The sequence below is a fragment of the Entamoeba nuttalli genome (assembly GCF_000257125.1).
Source record: "Entamoeba nuttalli P19 unplaced genomic scaffold asmbl_2185, whole genome shotgun sequence".
Lineage (NCBI taxonomy): Eukaryota > Evosea > Mastigamoebida > Endamoebidae > Entamoeba > Entamoeba nuttalli.
The window spans coordinates 1-16750 of NW_008575133.1; the positions used below are offsets into that span (position 1 = coordinate 1).

Genomic DNA, 16750 nt, shown 5'->3' on the forward strand with positions numbered 1-16750 from the left:
TAGTGAATCAAATACTCCATTAAAGAGAAAATTGCTTATTTCTTGGTTCATAGCTTTTCAATAAAAATAAACCATTTTTATAATGAAAGATTGCAATTATTTTTCATACCAAACATTTTACTATTTAAATGAATCTTTTTTTATTTTTTAAAAAGAAGAAAAAGGTAAAAATCAAGTAAATTTAAAAGCCTAAAACTGAACTGAAATTCAAATATGTCTGTTGCAAATATTGAAAAGGAGTCATGCGGATTGACACCTAGAGATGTGACTAACAGTGGATTATTTAAAGAAGAACATAATTTTAAAGAGGAATTTTCAGTATCATCTCTATGTGTTGCATGTGGACAATTATGTTTAGGCCCATCACTAAAATGTACAAAATGTAGTTTTGTTATTCATAAAGGGTGTAAAGACACATTTTATTTAAAGTGCAGTGGAAAAGAAGATCCTATTAATTTTCCAGAACCAACGTTTAGTAAAAAAAATTTAAAAAATGGACAACACTCATTTAGAAAAGTGGGGAGTACATTTGCATATACATGCTCTGTATGTCATGAAGGTCTTATTTCTGATAGATTTAAATGTTCAGTATGTAATATGAATGTTCATAAAAAATGTATTAAGAATATAAAAACACCCTGCCGTCCAATAGCCTCACCCCAAGATGACAAAGATACTCATTGGTTTGTTCAAATTACAAAAAATCATGTTGGAAAAACTTGTGTGGTTTGTGGAGAAACATGTACATCAGCTCATTTTATTTGTGCGTGGTGCAAATTAGCTGTTGATGGTAAATGTATAGAGAAATTACCAAGTACATGTTTTTTGGGTAGACTAAGAAAATTTATATTACCAGCACGCTTGGTCATGGAAAAAGATGATTGGTATGAAGCGCTCTATGAAGAGGAGAAAGAACCAATGGTCTTCTTTATTAATAACAAATCAGGAGGACATTTTGGGTCAGAAATATTTAAACATGCTATTGGACTGTTTAACCCAGCCCAAGTTTATAATGTATTAAAAGGATATGAACGACCATTTAAATTTATAAAGAATTATGGTAGTAATTTTGTTGCAGTGATTTGTGGAGGAGATGGAACAGTTGGATGGGTGATGAACGAATTGAAAAAAGTTAATTTGAAACCAAAAATTTTTGTTATTCCATTAGGTACCGGAAATGATATGTCTATCTCAACTGGATGGGGAGGGGGATATGATGGAGAAGATATTGGAGTTATTCTTCCTCAAGTGTACGATGCCTCAGTACAAGATATGGACAGATGGCAAGTATGCGTTGAAGGACAAGAACAACCTATTCATATTTTCAACAATTATTTTTCAATTGGACTTGATGCTGCAATAGCCCTTGCATTTCATACTAAGAGAAATGCTAATCCAGAAAAGTTTACATCAAGGTTTACAAATAAATTACAGTATATTATGTGTTCAACCCCAATGATTGTTTCTGATAATAAATTATATAAATTTATTCATGTTAAAGTAGATGGTAGGGAAATTGAATTACCAAAAATTGAAGGATTAGCTATTATTAACCTTCCTACGTATGGAGGTGGAAATAAATTTTGGCCTCCAGTAAGTGTTGCTGAGATGGCGTTTAAATTTCATGACTTACATTATAATGATGGTGAATTAGAATTAGTAGGATTTTCAAATGCAATTCACCTAGGGGCATGTGTTAGTGGTACTGGAGCATCTAAACCAATACGAATAGCTCAAGGAAAAGTGATAGAAATAGTTATTGATGAGGATATTGCATGTCAGTATGATGGAGAACCATATATGCAATCCAAAACAACTATGACAATATCATTATATGAAAAAGTAAGATTTGTAGTGAAGAATCTATTTGAAGTAAATTCCATTTAATTTGATGAAACCAAATATTAAAAGAAAATTAGAGAAAGATAATTTTAATTTATGAAATTAAATAATAAAATTTTCATTGTTATTTTAGATTAATGTGTTACATAAGTAAAGATAATCGTGAAGATCTTTTAAGTGTTTGAGATCTCATTTTATCTATTGGTGATGAAGTTGAAGTTACTTGTGAAGTTACAACATTATTTGAAATAGTGGCATTAATATTACTTGAAATAGGATCAGGGAATGAATAGTTATTAGATGGAAGATGTGAATTAACTGAAGAAATAAAACGTTCAATATCACTATCATGATCATATTCATTTCCTATTTCATTTAAAGCTTCATGAATAAATCTTTGAATAACAATTTTGCTAATTAAAGTACCAATTTTAACTACAATAAGACTTTCAGTTAATGATGCTTTCCATTCTTTTCTTTGAGATTCTTCTTTAAATAACATACAAATATTCTGATGTTTAGATGTTATAACTAAACCAAAACGATTTTTCTTTTCAACCTCTTCAAATGTTGTAGTTTGGTCCATTAAAAAATAAAATGGCTTTGTTCCAATTTTTTGTTTAGACATTCCGATAGTAATTCTTGCATTTTCTAAAAGAACCAATTTTGAAATTCCTTTAGAACTCTTTGGATATTCTTCAATAACTTTGACTATTCCTTCTTTAGTAAATTCTTTTGTAAAATTACTGAAGTCAATTGTTGAAGATTGTAATAAGAATTTAATTCTATTTAATAATTTTTCTGATACTTGTTTAGTTATAGGATTTAATGACAATGAAATCATATCATTTACATTATTAAATTCACAATTAATTGGTTCTATTCCATATTCATAAGCTAAATCTAATTTATTACCAAGCACAATAATAGATGCAAATGGATAAACTCTTTTTAATTCTTTAATTAAATTCTGTGCATAAGTCACAGTTGTTATACGAGTAACGTCATACATAACGATAATTAAATCTCCTCCAATTTGTTTTTCATGTAAATAACTAATAGTATTATCAACTGCTCTCTCTTCTATTGTTTTATCATCATTACTTTCGTTTATTTGAGCTTTCATTCTAAAATCTCCCGGCATATCAAAAACATCTATATCACCAATGAATGATCTCTTAGAAGTTATACCAACAGAAGCTTCATAAAATTTATTTTTTTCTTCAGATCCTTGAGTAAGATATTTAAATAATGTTGATTTACCAACAAAATAATCACCAAGAATAATAACTTTCTTTACAACATCAAGACGTGAAGATAATAAACTCATCTTAGATTTATTAATTGTTGAAATTATAGTATTTTTTAATTCACCTTCATCAACTATTTTAATAACTTCATTGGTAGTACAAAAATCATTAACAACACCATTATCATTCATAGAAACAACAATTAATTTTTTTAATGCTTGTGTACCAAAAAATTTAATCATTTTTGAAGAAAAAGACTTTAAATATGATGCTGATTCTTCAGTAAGATCAGTAATTACAATATAAACATCATATGACTCATTTTGAAATTCAACATCAATTAATTGTTTAATTCCAATACTTGTTGAAACAGCAAAATATGATGTTCTTTCATGAGAGAATGAAGAAATATAAGGAATATCAGGTTTTAAATATACTTTAGGATCATCAAATAATGAATAACAACTAAAAATAAGTTGGTCAATATAACTTGTTAAATAAATATTATAAGAAGTAAGTCTAGAATTTGGTGTTATAGAAACTAATGAATTTAATTCTTTTTGAAGCATAGAACTAAGTGTTACTGGTGGATTTTGTTTTTTAGATAAAAATGGTTCTCTACGTTCAAATATTTTTGCTGTAGCACTTCCTGAACGTTCTCTTAAAGCAGGAGTAGTATGTGGTGAACTTGGAACTGAATCTGGTAGTGCTAGTGTAACATGTGGTGAATTTAAACGTGTTGGAGAAGTAGAATATCCAACACAATGACTATAATTACTTGTTGGTAATAGTGAATATTTATACTTTTCTTCAAGAACTAAATTCTTACATGAACCAATTGTTAAACCACTCGTTCTTGAAATGCTTGTTTTTCTTGAATACTGAGGAATTTGTGAATTGGCAAAAGAGGACCGTTGCATGAATTGATTTCAACTATTTTTATGAAATTAGTAGAGATTTAAAATAATAATAATTTTTTATTATTTTAATACATGAAAAATGAAAAAAAATGCTGAATATTAATGCAATTTTATTATTTTTTTTTTTTCATTTCATATTTTTCTTATAAATGTAATACGTTCATCACATCCTAAATCTTTATTTCCTTCTTCAATTGAAAAATAATACTCAAATCTATTCGATTCTTATCTTTACTCCAAGTATTATTGAAAAAGAAAAAAGGGTTTCTCGCTTCATCTAAATGATTCTATATGTGATCTATTTTTTGAATATTTTATTTTTAGAACAATTAAATCGTTTTTATTAAAAATGAACAACAAATAATCTTAAAAATATCAAAAAAAACTGTTTTAAATGAAAGAAAATAAAATTCAAGTTGAGTCACGAAATGGACTTTTCCTTCCAAAATTACCTCCTAAAATAAAAGAAATAAATGAAACTACTTCAAATAAATTTTTTGAATTAAAAAAAATGGAAATGACTGATGACGCTCTTGGAGAAGTTTGTCAAATGCTTAATTGGACTTCATTTTCTTTTGACGAGTATATGGAAGGATTAATAGCTCCTATTCCGTTGCAACAACCTATTTATAAAGAGCCTAAATTATCAGATTTAGTAAATTTAGATGAAAATACAGAAGAGATTGATGTTATCTCTCTTCCTGAAAATTTCTGTCAAATTCTTGAAGTTTGTGTGTTCTTTTTATATATAATCAATAAATAAATCTCAATCTCATTTCTCTAGGAAGACTTTTATTCAACAACTAAAGTAAAAAAACCAACAAGTTATCCACCTGCATTACCTAAAACTAAACGTATTTATTTTGATTAAGACTGTTATTCTTTTTTGTATTATTTATTTTTATTTGTAAAAATCAAAAACAAAAAGAAGAAAAAATAAAAATTTGTAGAACTTAAAAATTATATTATTAAAAAATCAATGAAAATCTTGATTTTTATGATTATTTTTGTTGTTTCAAAAGGTCTTGAACCAATTGAAGTGGCAACTGAAGAAAATGGATGGAAAACGTCCCGTGTTCGGATTGCACGAAGTTTAGATAAAGAAGAGTTGAATAATACAGTTGAAGATAAATACGATAGATTTAATAGAAATGAAAATTCGTATGATGATGCAACATTAAGGTCACGTGTTTACGAAAAAGAAATGGCTGAAAGAGACAAATCACAAATTACAGCTAGAGATGAATATCGTAAAAGAGCAAATTTATACAATGAGAAATGGAGGAAAACAAATGTCAATGGTCATTGGAGTGGAAAACATTTTGATAATAACAGAGATAATTTCAAAGAAAATACAAATCGTTTAACTTCAAGTGGAATTGATGTTAGAAAAGATTCAGGAATTTCTATGAACCCTTCTTCATCAAAACCAAGTCCCCAATTCGCACAACCTTCATTAGCATCTCAATCAAAAAGTATTAGCGAGATTACTGCTGAGAGACAGGCTGCTAAAACTAATCCTACTAATAGCCAAAGTACTAATTCGTTAAATAACACTGGTAATACTAATAATAATCCTAACCAATTATCTAATACAACAAACAATACTAATCTCAATAATAGTACACAATTAAACAACAATGGAACACAACTAAATAATGGAACACAATTAAATAATGGAACACAATTAAACAACAATGGAACACAATTAAATAATAGTACACAATTAAATAATAATACTACACAGCTAAATAAAAATGCTACACAATTAAACAGCAATGGAACACAACTAAATAATTCAAAAAGATCGAGCAATATTATGCAATCAAAAGGTACAACTAATTTAACTAACTCAAGTCTATTAAATAATTCCTCAAATAAAATTTCTTCTAGCGGAAATGGAAATGTAAAAAATAACAACAAGGGATCTGTAAATAGTAATAGTATTGGTATGAATAATATTCAAGGATCTAACGCTTCCCCATTTGGAGGAAATGCTAATAATAAAGTGAATGGAAAATACAACAGTGACTCAAATCAAAACAAAAGTCCTGGTGGTCTTATTAATGAATTTAATAAAAATAATCCGACCAACACTATTCCTAGAGATAAACAAAAAGAAACTAATGAATTAAATAAAAACAACCAAGAGAGTAGTGGAAAAGGAACAAGTAAAAACTACTCAAATAGTCAAAATGGAAACAATAAGTATAACAATGAACAGAGCAATTCTAATATAAAGAATAATGAAAAATATAATACTCAGTTATCAAATAATCATTATAGAACTCAGGACAAAAAAAATACAAATGACAACAACAAAAACGAAATGGACCCAAACAATAACCCTGTTATAAATGAAATTGACAGTATCATCAAACAAAATGCTCAAACAAATAATGAGAATGTTAGAATGATGAAACGTGTGAAAAAAGATTTGGAAAAAGAAACTGAAAAAACTAGAGCTAAACACAAAAGATCAGAAGAATGGAAAAAAACTCAAAAGTTATTGGGAAAGACAAATCAACTTATAGGAACAATAAACAAAATGGAAGACGAAAAGAGTAAAACTAAAAAACAACAAAACGAAGAAATAGTACCAATTCTTTATAAAAATAATGGTCCACACGCAAATGATCCAAAATATAAATCTGGATATAATAATCAATTAAGACATGCTCATGACAACCAAAACGAAAACAATGAACGGGCAGATAAACTTTATGAGGAATATCAAAGAAAATACTTCCCATACCGAAAGGCTCATAAAAGAGTAAGGGGATGGGTTAATAATGCACCAAGAAGTAAATATAGACCTAAACCAATCTATTATAGAAAATATAAAAGAGTAGTAAAACAAGTAAAGCCAGTTCAACACGACTATTATAAAGACGAATATAATCCAAGAATTGACCCTAAGATGACATCATTTTTAAATGATGATAGCTGGAAGAAAAGAATAGATATGGAGTGGAAAAGAAAAATTTCTCAAAAATTCCAAACAAATGAACATGAAGAAATAAAAAAAGATATTCACACATTAGAGATAGAAGAAAAAAAAGCATTAAATGAAATTAAAAAGAAAATGAAACAAGCTGAAAAAGAAATTGAAATTAGAAGTGTTGCATTAAGAAAACAATTAATGAAAGAAAGAGAACAAAATGAATTAAAACTACAACGTATGTTAAATAAGAAAGCAAAAGAATTTGCTGTTCAACGTAATGAATTAAAAAAAGAATTTAAGAAAACAATGTTAAAGGCATTTAAAAAAGTACAAATGAATTACATCCAAAATGAACCAAATTTTGTTGATTATGCAAAAGAAATTAAAACGTTAAAACTTTTATCTTCAAAGGTATTGAAAAACTTAAAAAATGAAGAAGAAGAACAACCTATTTCATTAATAATTTAAAAACTTGTTTTGATTAATTCTTTTAATTAGTTTTAATATAGTTTAAAATAATAAAATTATTTGATAATAAAATACCCATAATTTTTCTAAATATAATTATTAATTTCTAATGTAATATTAAAAAAGAAAAATAATAGAAATGATGACTTATGTGCTTAATCTTTGTTGATTTAAAAATGATAGCACTTCTTTAAAGTCTGATTCTTTTTCTTTTCAATTTTTCATCCATTTTGTTTGTTTAAAATACAAAAACAAAATTTATATTTCAACTTCTAATTAATAATAATAAGCCATTTTCCATATTCTCTACTTTAATTTATTTTGATACTTCTTCATTCAAAAAATTACTTTATTTGATTTTCTTAGTCAAGACTTAAAAAGTCTTTAGTTTTTTTGGTAAAAGACTTTTCATTTTTTACAATCACGACAAAAAGAGTAATTCATGTTCTAATCATTTTTTAAATGACAATCTTAACCAATCAAACTTTTATGAACAATAACTACAAATTTAACAATACCACTTTTTCATAGACTAAAAAATAATATTTCTTTAAAACACAATAATTTCACTGAAACCAAATTAAAACAGAAATTGAAATAAAGAACTTTAACTTAAATTATAGACACCAAAATGAATCTAAAATTAAGGAGGTTGATTTTGCATTAAAGAGAAGACAATTACCTATAAGCTATACCAATAAATGACATGATTTTTGTAACGAAACTATAAGACAATGAAAGAAATAAATTTTCTTATTTTCAAAAAACAATCTTTTAGAAAATGATATAAAACAAAAAAAAAACAATTGCATAAATAGACTTTAAGGTCAAATAAAATAATTCAATTTAGAAAATAAACAGAATGACTTAAACCACAATTCAAACAAAATACTATCATCTATTTTCTTTTAAATTTTTCTTGGTATTTAATTTATTGAACCAATTATTTAATAAAAAATAAAAAATAATAATAACTAAAACCAAACATCAATAAATACAATTATTTTTATAAATAAATTAATAAAGAAAACTCCATTTAGTAAAATAGGTTCTTGAAATAAGTCATCCAAAAAAATTCGAAGTTTCAAAAAAAAAAAAAAAAGAAATATCAGAATTATTTATCGTTCACTTGATGTTAAAAGAAGGAATTAGAATACACTAAAATAATTATTGAAGTTTAAAAGAACTATAAAATTTTTAGAAATGATAAACGAAAAAGAAAAAGGAAAAAACTCAACAAAATGAAACTAATAAAAATAGTAGAAATTCAACAAGTTTATAACATTCTGAGTTTAAAATTTTTTAATTGTTATAAAAGAAAGAAAAACCCTATTTATTAAATTAAAAAAATAATAAAAAGAGTCATAAAAAATAGAAAAAACGAATAATAATTTAAAGAAGGAAAAAGAAATAAAAAGAAATTCTTAAGAAAAAAAAATGACGTGTACTTTTTTTCTTTTTAGAGAAAATTGAAACTTAATTCTAAATCATGGAAGACTTTGGGAGAAAGCCAAGGTCTAAAACCAATTCATTGTCTCAAAGAGAATTAAAACAAGAAAGTAAAAGTTGGGAAGCTATTCAACAATCTATTTTAATGTATCTATTAATTGAAAATGGATATATTGTTACTATTGATAGACCAGATAAATTTGCTCATTTATCTAAACATTTCTTTGTTATTTCAAGTATTAAAAAAGGTATTAATGAATTTAAATTTTGTGAAGAGATTGGAAGACGTTGTCAAAATATGACAAATCCTGCAATTAGAGTTTGTCAACAAAAACAATTAAAAAGACATTTTGATAAAAGCAAATCTTCTTTATGTGTTAATTTACTTATTGAATTCGCACAAAGATGTGGATATAATTTCACAATTCGTGGGACAAGAAGTTCTATTTATACTGTTAAAATGCAAAAATTTTGTGAAATTTCTAAAAGTGGAAAAACACTTTATAATAAAGAAGATATCTTTCGAATTGGTTCTAAAGTTAATGATGTTCTAAAAGAATTATGTGTTGAAGCAAATGGTAAAGAATGTGTTGATATTAGTTATAATGATATGAAAAAAATTGATGAAAATGAAAATTCTGTTACAACAGATGAAATTGTTTCTCGTTCCACATCAAGAGGAGAGTTTATGGAAAGAACAATGTCAGCATTTAAAAAAGTTGGATTTGGAAGTAATTATGTGGTACTTTATTAAAAATTATTAATGTATTATTAAAAAAACATTTAAATTTTTCATTTTATTTATTTAAAACAAAAGGAAAAGGATTTAAAATAACTTGTAAATTAAATTCTTTGTATTATACTTCTCTCTTATTTACTTCATAATATTAATTCCTTTTAACTCTTTTTTTTAATCATGCTTTGGTGTAATGAATAACACATTAATGTGAAGATATTTTGAAAAAGAAGTAATAATGGTATATATAAAAGCAATTTCAAATATTAATGCAAAGCCAAATAAAAGTTGTAAAGAGAAATAAAAGTTAAAGGCTGGTATTTGTAAAGAATAAAAAAGACCATTTAAAGTATAAAGTGCATAAAGTATAAGAAGTGTATGATAATATGTTACAGGTTCTTTACAAATTCGATGAACAATTAACCTTTGAGTTAAATAAGCATTAATAAGAATTAATGTTCCAATAAACAAATGATAATGAGTGATAATAAAAGTATTTGGTAATAACAAAATGTTTATAAATGACAATAAACTAAAACATACATATGGAAGTCCATGTTTTAATGCTTCTATTTTTGTACAACAATGAGTTTTATTAATGTGACTAAAAGCAGAATAAACATAATAAATATCTGCTAATGAAGCAAATCCAATAATACAATATTTTGCCCAATATTGAATTGTTATTCCAAATATTTCTAAATAAATAATATTTGGATTAATGGCAATAATAATTAAACCAACTACACATAATAATTGTAATTCAGTTGGATTAAATATATATCCAAGAACCAGAGTGTTTGTATGATATTCTTCCCAATGAGACATATAAAATACAGTTAATAAAAATACAAAAATAAATAATTGTGTTGTCAAATCAAATTTGAAAACTATAACTATTATCATTGAAAAGATTCCCATCATAAATGTGTCTACTCCGTGGTCAAACAATTCTCCAAGAGGAGATGAATTGCTAGTTCTTCTTGCTTGTTTACCATCAAGATTATCTGCAGTTTGGTATAAGAAAATAAGAATTCCACTCATCACTAAAGTAAATGTAGATACAGTTTCACTTCCTGTTGGTGATTCAGTGACGAAGAGAATATATGCCAATACCATAAAGAGTCCACCTATTAATGTTATCATATTTGGAGCAATACTTCTAGGAATACAATGAGCAAGAAGAGGTTCCCAAAAATAAGGAGAGAGAATATAATTAGCACATAATGAGTGGTCAACCCCACTGTACTTATAATATTTTAAATTATTCAGACTTTCTTTAGTGATAAACATTTCCTAAAGTCTTTTAAAAATAACTTTTTTTAGTTTAAAACAATAAAAAAATTTCAATGTATTTTTTTTTGAAATAGTTTAAAAATTAAAATGTTTTGTTAATTTGAATTAATAACTAAATAACAAATTGTATCACTTTTGCTCTACTTGTGAAAATCTCATTTGAGAAAAAGAAGGAAGAAGTGAAAACCTATAAGTTCCATTGATATTTACTAAACGAGTTACTCGAGAAGAGGCTGGTTTAGAATTAACGATTATATCAAAAAGATCGTCAATCATCATTTTATTAATATTAAAAAATCCATGTCGTGCTTCATTAATATTTCTATCTAATTCTGATGTATCAATAATATCAATTTTATCTAAAACTTCCCCATTATATTCTAGTGGTGTAGTTCGGGCTCCTAATCGTTCTTTTTTTGTAAGAAAATTACTTACGTGTAATGCAGAATCTCTTTGATCAGCATAAATTGTAATATGCTCACAACGTTCCTTTAACTCATTATAATCTTCAACGAATGTTTCAACTTCATAATCAGAATTAAGTAAAATCAGATTAGCAAATTCCATTTTAATGTTTCCCTGTTCAATGTCTTCATTTAATTCTCCCTCACTAATATCAGAAGAAGTCCCATACGTAGAATATCTTGTAGAACTCTTAGAAACTTTTTTAAATAATGACTGAACCAATAAGTAGCTTTGCATAAAGAATTTAGAACCAAGAGAATGACACATTATATGAATTCTTTTAACACCTGCATTTTGTAACGACTTTAAAAAATTGAAAAAGTCTCTGTGTTGATTTCTGTCACATGCATTATTTGCTGCACAGTAATAACAAGCAGCATTTTGAGACGATGGCCAATTAAATACTAAAGGAAGGATGTGTTGTGGGAAATTTCCTAGTGCAAGCATTTGACCCATTCTTCGAAGAGCATCATATAATGTATGATCAAGTCCATGAATAAATAAAAGCACTTCTATATTTCCTTCAGCAACTGAACCACATCGTTTGATCCAATGAGAATCTACTTCTAAAGTTTTTTCATTATTGAAATCTTTTACAGTTATTGTTACTTCTTTTCTTTTTTTAGCATGTTTTGAATAATAACCAGGAATAAACAAGCAATTCTCTTTTTGATCTACCATAACACTAATATTTGAAACCGGTTTATTTTCTTCTAAATGAAAATATAAATGATTTTTAAGAATATTAGTTATACAAAAACATTCTCGTTTTCTACAATTACATTCTTTTTTTTCGGCTATATAATGAACTAATGGATAATGTTTATAAAAAGTTCCACTAACACAACACTCTACTGAAGCAACTCCATATCCTAATTTTGTCTTTTCAATAAATAATTTACCACCTGAATTTGATGCAAATATTATTCTAATTGACTTAAATATATTTGGTGTTTTACTTTCAACTGAATGAAATGGACCAACAGGAATAGCATTGTCAAAATATCCTTCTAATCTTTCTCCATGAAAAGAGTTATCTATCCATGTTCCAAATCCGCTTGTTCTGTTTAAATTGTTTTGGTCAAACTCATTAATCATAAACAAATATTTTCCATGGTCAAACTCATATTTAGTTTTTTGAGTTTTTTTACTTACAATTTTCCTAATAGAAAATCGTGATTTGAGTAATGACGAAACTAGTTTATAAAGTAAAGGATATATCCACATATAAAAAATAACACCTAAGAACAGAACAAATATTAATGGAACAATAAATCCATACCACCTTTTTGACTGATTTTTATTTGATGATTCATCAGTCCCTGTGATTAGAATATTACTAATTAAAGTATAGCAATAAATAAAGATATAAAGTAATGTAAATAAATAAATCAGAATTGGATTTGAATAATGCATTGAAATCATTAAGAGAAAAGAAAATAGAAATACTAATACATAATATTCATAAAATCCTGAAAATAAATTGAGTCTTACCATGTTAATATATAAATGAAGAAAGTCTAAAAAGAGTATAAGACTTAATGTTGTTGAAGTTAACTGACTTTTAGATTGATCTTTATTAACATTCTTCTTTCTAAGCGCTTTTCTTTTCATCATATAATGATATAATTTTATTAACGAATCTTTTTCTTCTTCAAAAATTGGATAATCTTCATAAACTTCAATATCAAGAACTTGTACATCATTAAAATCAAGAGAACATCCCAATTCAGGTGACTCAATAGAGGGATTGGAAGTAGAAACATCGTTTATTATATTATTTGAGGAGTCAATATTTTCTATGACTTTTCTTTTGGGGTTGTCAAAAACATTAACAACAGAACTTGTCTCTTGGTCTTTGTGGAAAATCATTGTTTTAGATTTTGATTGTGAAAAACTAGGAAGAGACTTTCCCTGATATGTATCATCCGTTTCAGACATAAACATTTTATAGATGATAAAGATATAAAAAACTAAAAAATAGTATAATATAAAATTGAATGTTATTTATGAATCAAAAAATAAAAAAATAAAAAAAGTTAAGTAAAGCAAAAACAAAAATTTTTCACTTTAACTATCAAAAGTATCTTAAAATGAACTTAAAAAACAACATCCAAAAAATCGTATAAATATGAACATTGAACCACATTTACAACAACAAGTAGATATGACATTTAAGATTCTTATTATTGGAGAATCAGCTGTTGGTAAAACAGCTATATTGGAACGGTATTGTGAAAATGAATTTCATGACGAATTAATTTCAACAATCGGTGTTGATTTTAAGTCACGAATAATAAATTACCAAGGTAAAACAGTTAAATTACAATTATGGGATACTGCTGGACAAGAAAGATTTAGAAATATTACTTCGTCTTATTATCGTGGTACCCATGGCTGTTTAATTGTATATGATGTTACTGATATTACTTCTTTCGAAAAAATTACATATTGGATAAATGAGTTAAATGACTGTAGTATAAAACCAGAAATATTAGTTGTTGGAAATAAAATTGATTCAGAAGATGCTGTTGTTACATCTGAAATTGCAGAAAAGTTTTGTCGTTTAAGTGGAGGGTTAAGGTCAATGAGATGTTCAGCCAAAACTGGTGAAAATGTTGAAAGTATATTCAATGTTTTGGTTGACTCTATTTCAAAAAACAAAAATATTATGGAACGACTCGTTTCTGTACCAAAACTTTTGGATGATGCTTCTCTTCAACCAACTCAAAAGAAACAATCATGTTGTTGAAAAATTTAAAAAAGGATTTTTGTAATTTGTTTTTTTCATAAGACTTATTAATAACAATATCATTTTATTTGTTATTATTAACTAAATTATAATTTTTTATTGAATTTACTAATTTATTCTTAAAACACAACTATTCACAATAATAAAACAAAATTGTTATTTTTATTAAATTATAAAACTAATAAAAAACTTCTTTCTATACTTTTTCTTATTAATTTTTCTTAGAATTTATGAGTGGAAGAAAATTGGTTAGAAACAGGAAAATAAATGTTTGAGATTATGAAATGATATTTTTGCTCCATTGTTGATACAAATTATAAACTCTGTATATTAAAATATATTAGAAATTCATATAGTACAAGTAAATTATGTAAATAACTACTAATTTATATTAACTCAAGAATTGTGATAAAAAATTTTGTTTTCCTTTTTTTCTTTTTCATTTAATAACACAAAAATAACAAAAAAAAAGTTAAATTCTATAATTTTTCAAAAAGAAAGGAATAAAAAAAAATTATTAAAATATTTATTATGAAATAAATGAAATGATTTTATATTATAAGCAAATAATTGTCACTTTCAAAAAAATTGACAATTTATAAACATTTACAGTTTTTAATTGTTTCATTTGATTTTTTTTTGTTTTTAACATATTTCATAAGATTTGTCTTGAATGAAAACAATAAAAGTAATATAAATATAATAGAGAGAAGTAGAGTCTATAAGAAAAACAACAAGTGTATCTTAAGTCAATTATTAATTATTAAATTTTTTAATTAATCAGTATGTTATTTATATAATTTTTAAGGATGATTTGAAAGACATGATTTAAAATGTAATAAAAACATAATATTAAAAACTATAGAAATAAAAATAGATGAAGGGACAATAATTATAAGATGGTAAAAAAGAAGTTAAAAGAAAATGATTGGTTGGGAAGAAAAAGAAAGAAATGAAGTTATAACAGAAAAGAAATAAAAGTTTTGAATATGAGAACTTTTTTAGATAGTGATATATCTGAATATAAGAAATGAGTCAAATGATTGTTAAGGCTAAATGTAATGTCGCTTCTCACTCCTCTTTAAAATTATCTTTCATGGAAGGAGATAATATTAAAGTAGTCGATAGAATGTCAAATGGATTATGGAAAGGAACATTAAACAATCAAACAGGGTTATTTCATATCTCAACTGTAACTATTCCAGTTATTGAGACAGTCGTCATGAATTATGACTTTTCAACAGGAGACTCTACTTGTATGAAAACTAAAGCAGGAGAAGTTTTAAAAGTAATAGAAAAGAATGTACGTATCGGATGGTTATATTGTCAAAGAGGATTTGAAACAGGATATATTCCACAAAATTTTACTTCATTATATAAAGAAGAAAATAAAGAAGCTTCTCATACTATTCCAGAAAAACCAAAAATACTTCCTTGTCGTGCAACAGTAAAACAATTATATCAACCACATTCAGACAAAGAAATTAATTTAATTGCTGGAGATGAAATTGAGGTAATGAGTTGTGAAGGAGGATGGTGGTATGGTAGAAGTGGTTGTTCAATGGGATATTTCCCAGGAGAATATGTAGAAGTGTCTGGACCAATAAATAAAGAAGTAAAACAAGAGGCTGTTGTGTTATTTGACTATGTGTCAAAAGGAGAAAGTCAATTATCAGCAGAAGTTGGTGATATTTTTTATGTAGAAAAAATAATTGGAAGTTGGGCTGTAGTAATTGTTGATCAAGAACAATATATATTTCCATCAAGTTTTATTTGCTTATTAAGCGAGTCTGATAAAAAAATTAAACAAGAAACTGCTATTACATTGGATGATTTTTGTGGAGGTTCTATGGGCCTTCTTGCTGTTAGACAAAGTGAATTATTGATAGTGTTATCTAATGAAGCCAATGGTATGTCTAAGTGTTTTAAAGGAGAACAAAGTGGATTAGTTCCTACAAGTAATTTAATGACTATTAAAGATGGCCAAGATTATGTTATTGTAGAGAAAACATTCCAAGCCCGTAATCAGAATGAAATGACTATTATTGCAAATCAAGCTTGGATTGTAATGAAAATAGTTGATGAAAATTGGATAATTGGTAAAAGAAGTGGTGTTGAAGGATTTGTACCAAGAAGCTTTGTAAAGATACAAAAATTTGTGAAGCCATACAGAAAGGAGTATACTGAGGGTATTACTCACTTCAAAAATCAAACTGCTGCACGTAAGACTGGAGATGCTCAATTACCAGTTGATCAACCTAATTTCTTTAAAAAAGAAAATAAAGCTAGTAAAAAAGGATTCTTCACGCAAAGAAGAAGAAAAGCAAAGCCAGAAGTTGATAATACTAAACATGTTTATGAAGAAAAGAAACAAAATATTATGAGAGAGTCTATGAATCCAAAGAGAAGTTTCTTCAAAAAATCAATAAAGCCTATGACTGTTCAACAAGAACACACCGAAGAAAATCCACAAATCCAAGAAGAGCATAATGAAAGTAAAATAGAAAGTCAAGTTAAAGAAGTCCAACCTATTATTGAATCTAATCAACAACCAAATGAAATAAATAAACAAGAAGTAGAACAACCAAAACACGAAGAAGAACAACCAAAACAAGAAGTAGAACAACC

General features: G+C 26.1%; 9 protein-coding genes across 9 annotated transcripts; 6 read left to right on the forward strand and 3 right to left on the reverse strand.

Annotated features, from left to right (window-relative positions):
• Window positions 1-213: 213 nt before the first annotated feature.
• Window positions 214-1887, forward strand: ENU1_013180 (diacylglycerol kinase, putative; the record flags this gene model as incomplete). The annotated part of the gene is made up of 1 exon (XM_008856732.1): window positions 214-1887. One exon carries the CDS (start codon window positions 214-216, stop codon window positions 1885-1887), a length of 1674 nt encoding a protein of 557 aa, XP_008854954.1.
• Window positions 1888-1984: 97 nt separating this feature from the next.
• ENU1_013190 (Ras family protein) lies at window positions 1985-4012 on the reverse strand (the record flags this gene model as incomplete). Its single annotated transcript, XM_008856733.1, has 1 exon — window positions 1985-4012. The coding sequence occupies one exon, from the start codon at window positions 4010-4012 to the stop codon at window positions 1985-1987; it is 2028 nt and encodes a 675-aa protein (XP_008854955.1).
• Window positions 4013-4406: 394 nt separating this feature from the next.
• Window positions 4407-4775, forward strand: ENU1_013200 (hypothetical protein; the record flags this gene model as incomplete). The annotated part of the gene is made up of 1 exon (XM_008856734.1): window positions 4407-4775. The coding sequence occupies one exon, from the start codon at window positions 4407-4409 to the stop codon at window positions 4773-4775; it is 369 nt and encodes a 122-aa protein (XP_008854956.1).
• Window positions 4776-4991: 216 nt separating this feature from the next.
• On the forward strand, window positions 4992-7424 carry ENU1_013210 (hypothetical protein; the record flags this gene model as incomplete). The annotated part of the gene is made up of 1 exon (XM_008856735.1): window positions 4992-7424. The coding sequence occupies one exon, from the start codon at window positions 4992-4994 to the stop codon at window positions 7422-7424; it is 2433 nt and encodes an 810-aa protein (XP_008854957.1).
• A 1489-nt stretch (window positions 7425-8913) lies between these two features.
• ENU1_013220 (hypothetical protein) lies at window positions 8914-9627 on the forward strand (the record flags this gene model as incomplete). The annotated part of the gene is made up of 1 exon (XM_008856736.1): window positions 8914-9627. One exon carries the CDS (start codon window positions 8914-8916, stop codon window positions 9625-9627), a length of 714 nt encoding a protein of 237 aa, XP_008854958.1.
• Window positions 9628-9783: 156 nt separating this feature from the next.
• ENU1_013230 (CDP-alcohol phosphatidyltransferase family protein) lies at window positions 9784-10902 on the reverse strand (the record flags this gene model as incomplete). Its single annotated transcript, XM_008856737.1, has 1 exon — window positions 9784-10902. One exon carries the CDS (start codon window positions 10900-10902, stop codon window positions 9784-9786), a length of 1119 nt encoding a protein of 372 aa, XP_008854959.1.
• A 132-nt stretch (window positions 10903-11034) lies between these two features.
• Window positions 11035-13311, reverse strand: ENU1_013240 (hypothetical protein; the record flags this gene model as incomplete). The annotated part of the gene is made up of 1 exon (XM_008856738.1): window positions 11035-13311. One exon carries the CDS (start codon window positions 13309-13311, stop codon window positions 11035-11037), a length of 2277 nt encoding a protein of 758 aa, XP_008854960.1.
• Window positions 13312-13501: 190 nt separating this feature from the next.
• On the forward strand, window positions 13502-14122 carry ENU1_013250 (Rab family GTPase; the record flags this gene model as incomplete). The annotated part of the gene is made up of 1 exon (XM_008856739.1): window positions 13502-14122. One exon carries the CDS (start codon window positions 13502-13504, stop codon window positions 14120-14122), a length of 621 nt encoding a protein of 206 aa, XP_008854961.1.
• A 1039-nt stretch (window positions 14123-15161) lies between these two features.
• On the forward strand, window positions 15162-16686 carry ENU1_013260 (variant sh3 domain containing protein; the record flags this gene model as incomplete). Its single annotated transcript, XM_008856740.1, has 2 exons — window positions 15162-16562; window positions 16627-16686. 2 exons carry the CDS (start codon window positions 15162-15164, stop codon window positions 16684-16686), a joined length of 1461 nt encoding a protein of 486 aa, XP_008854962.1.
• Window positions 16687-16750: the final 64 nt, after the last annotated feature.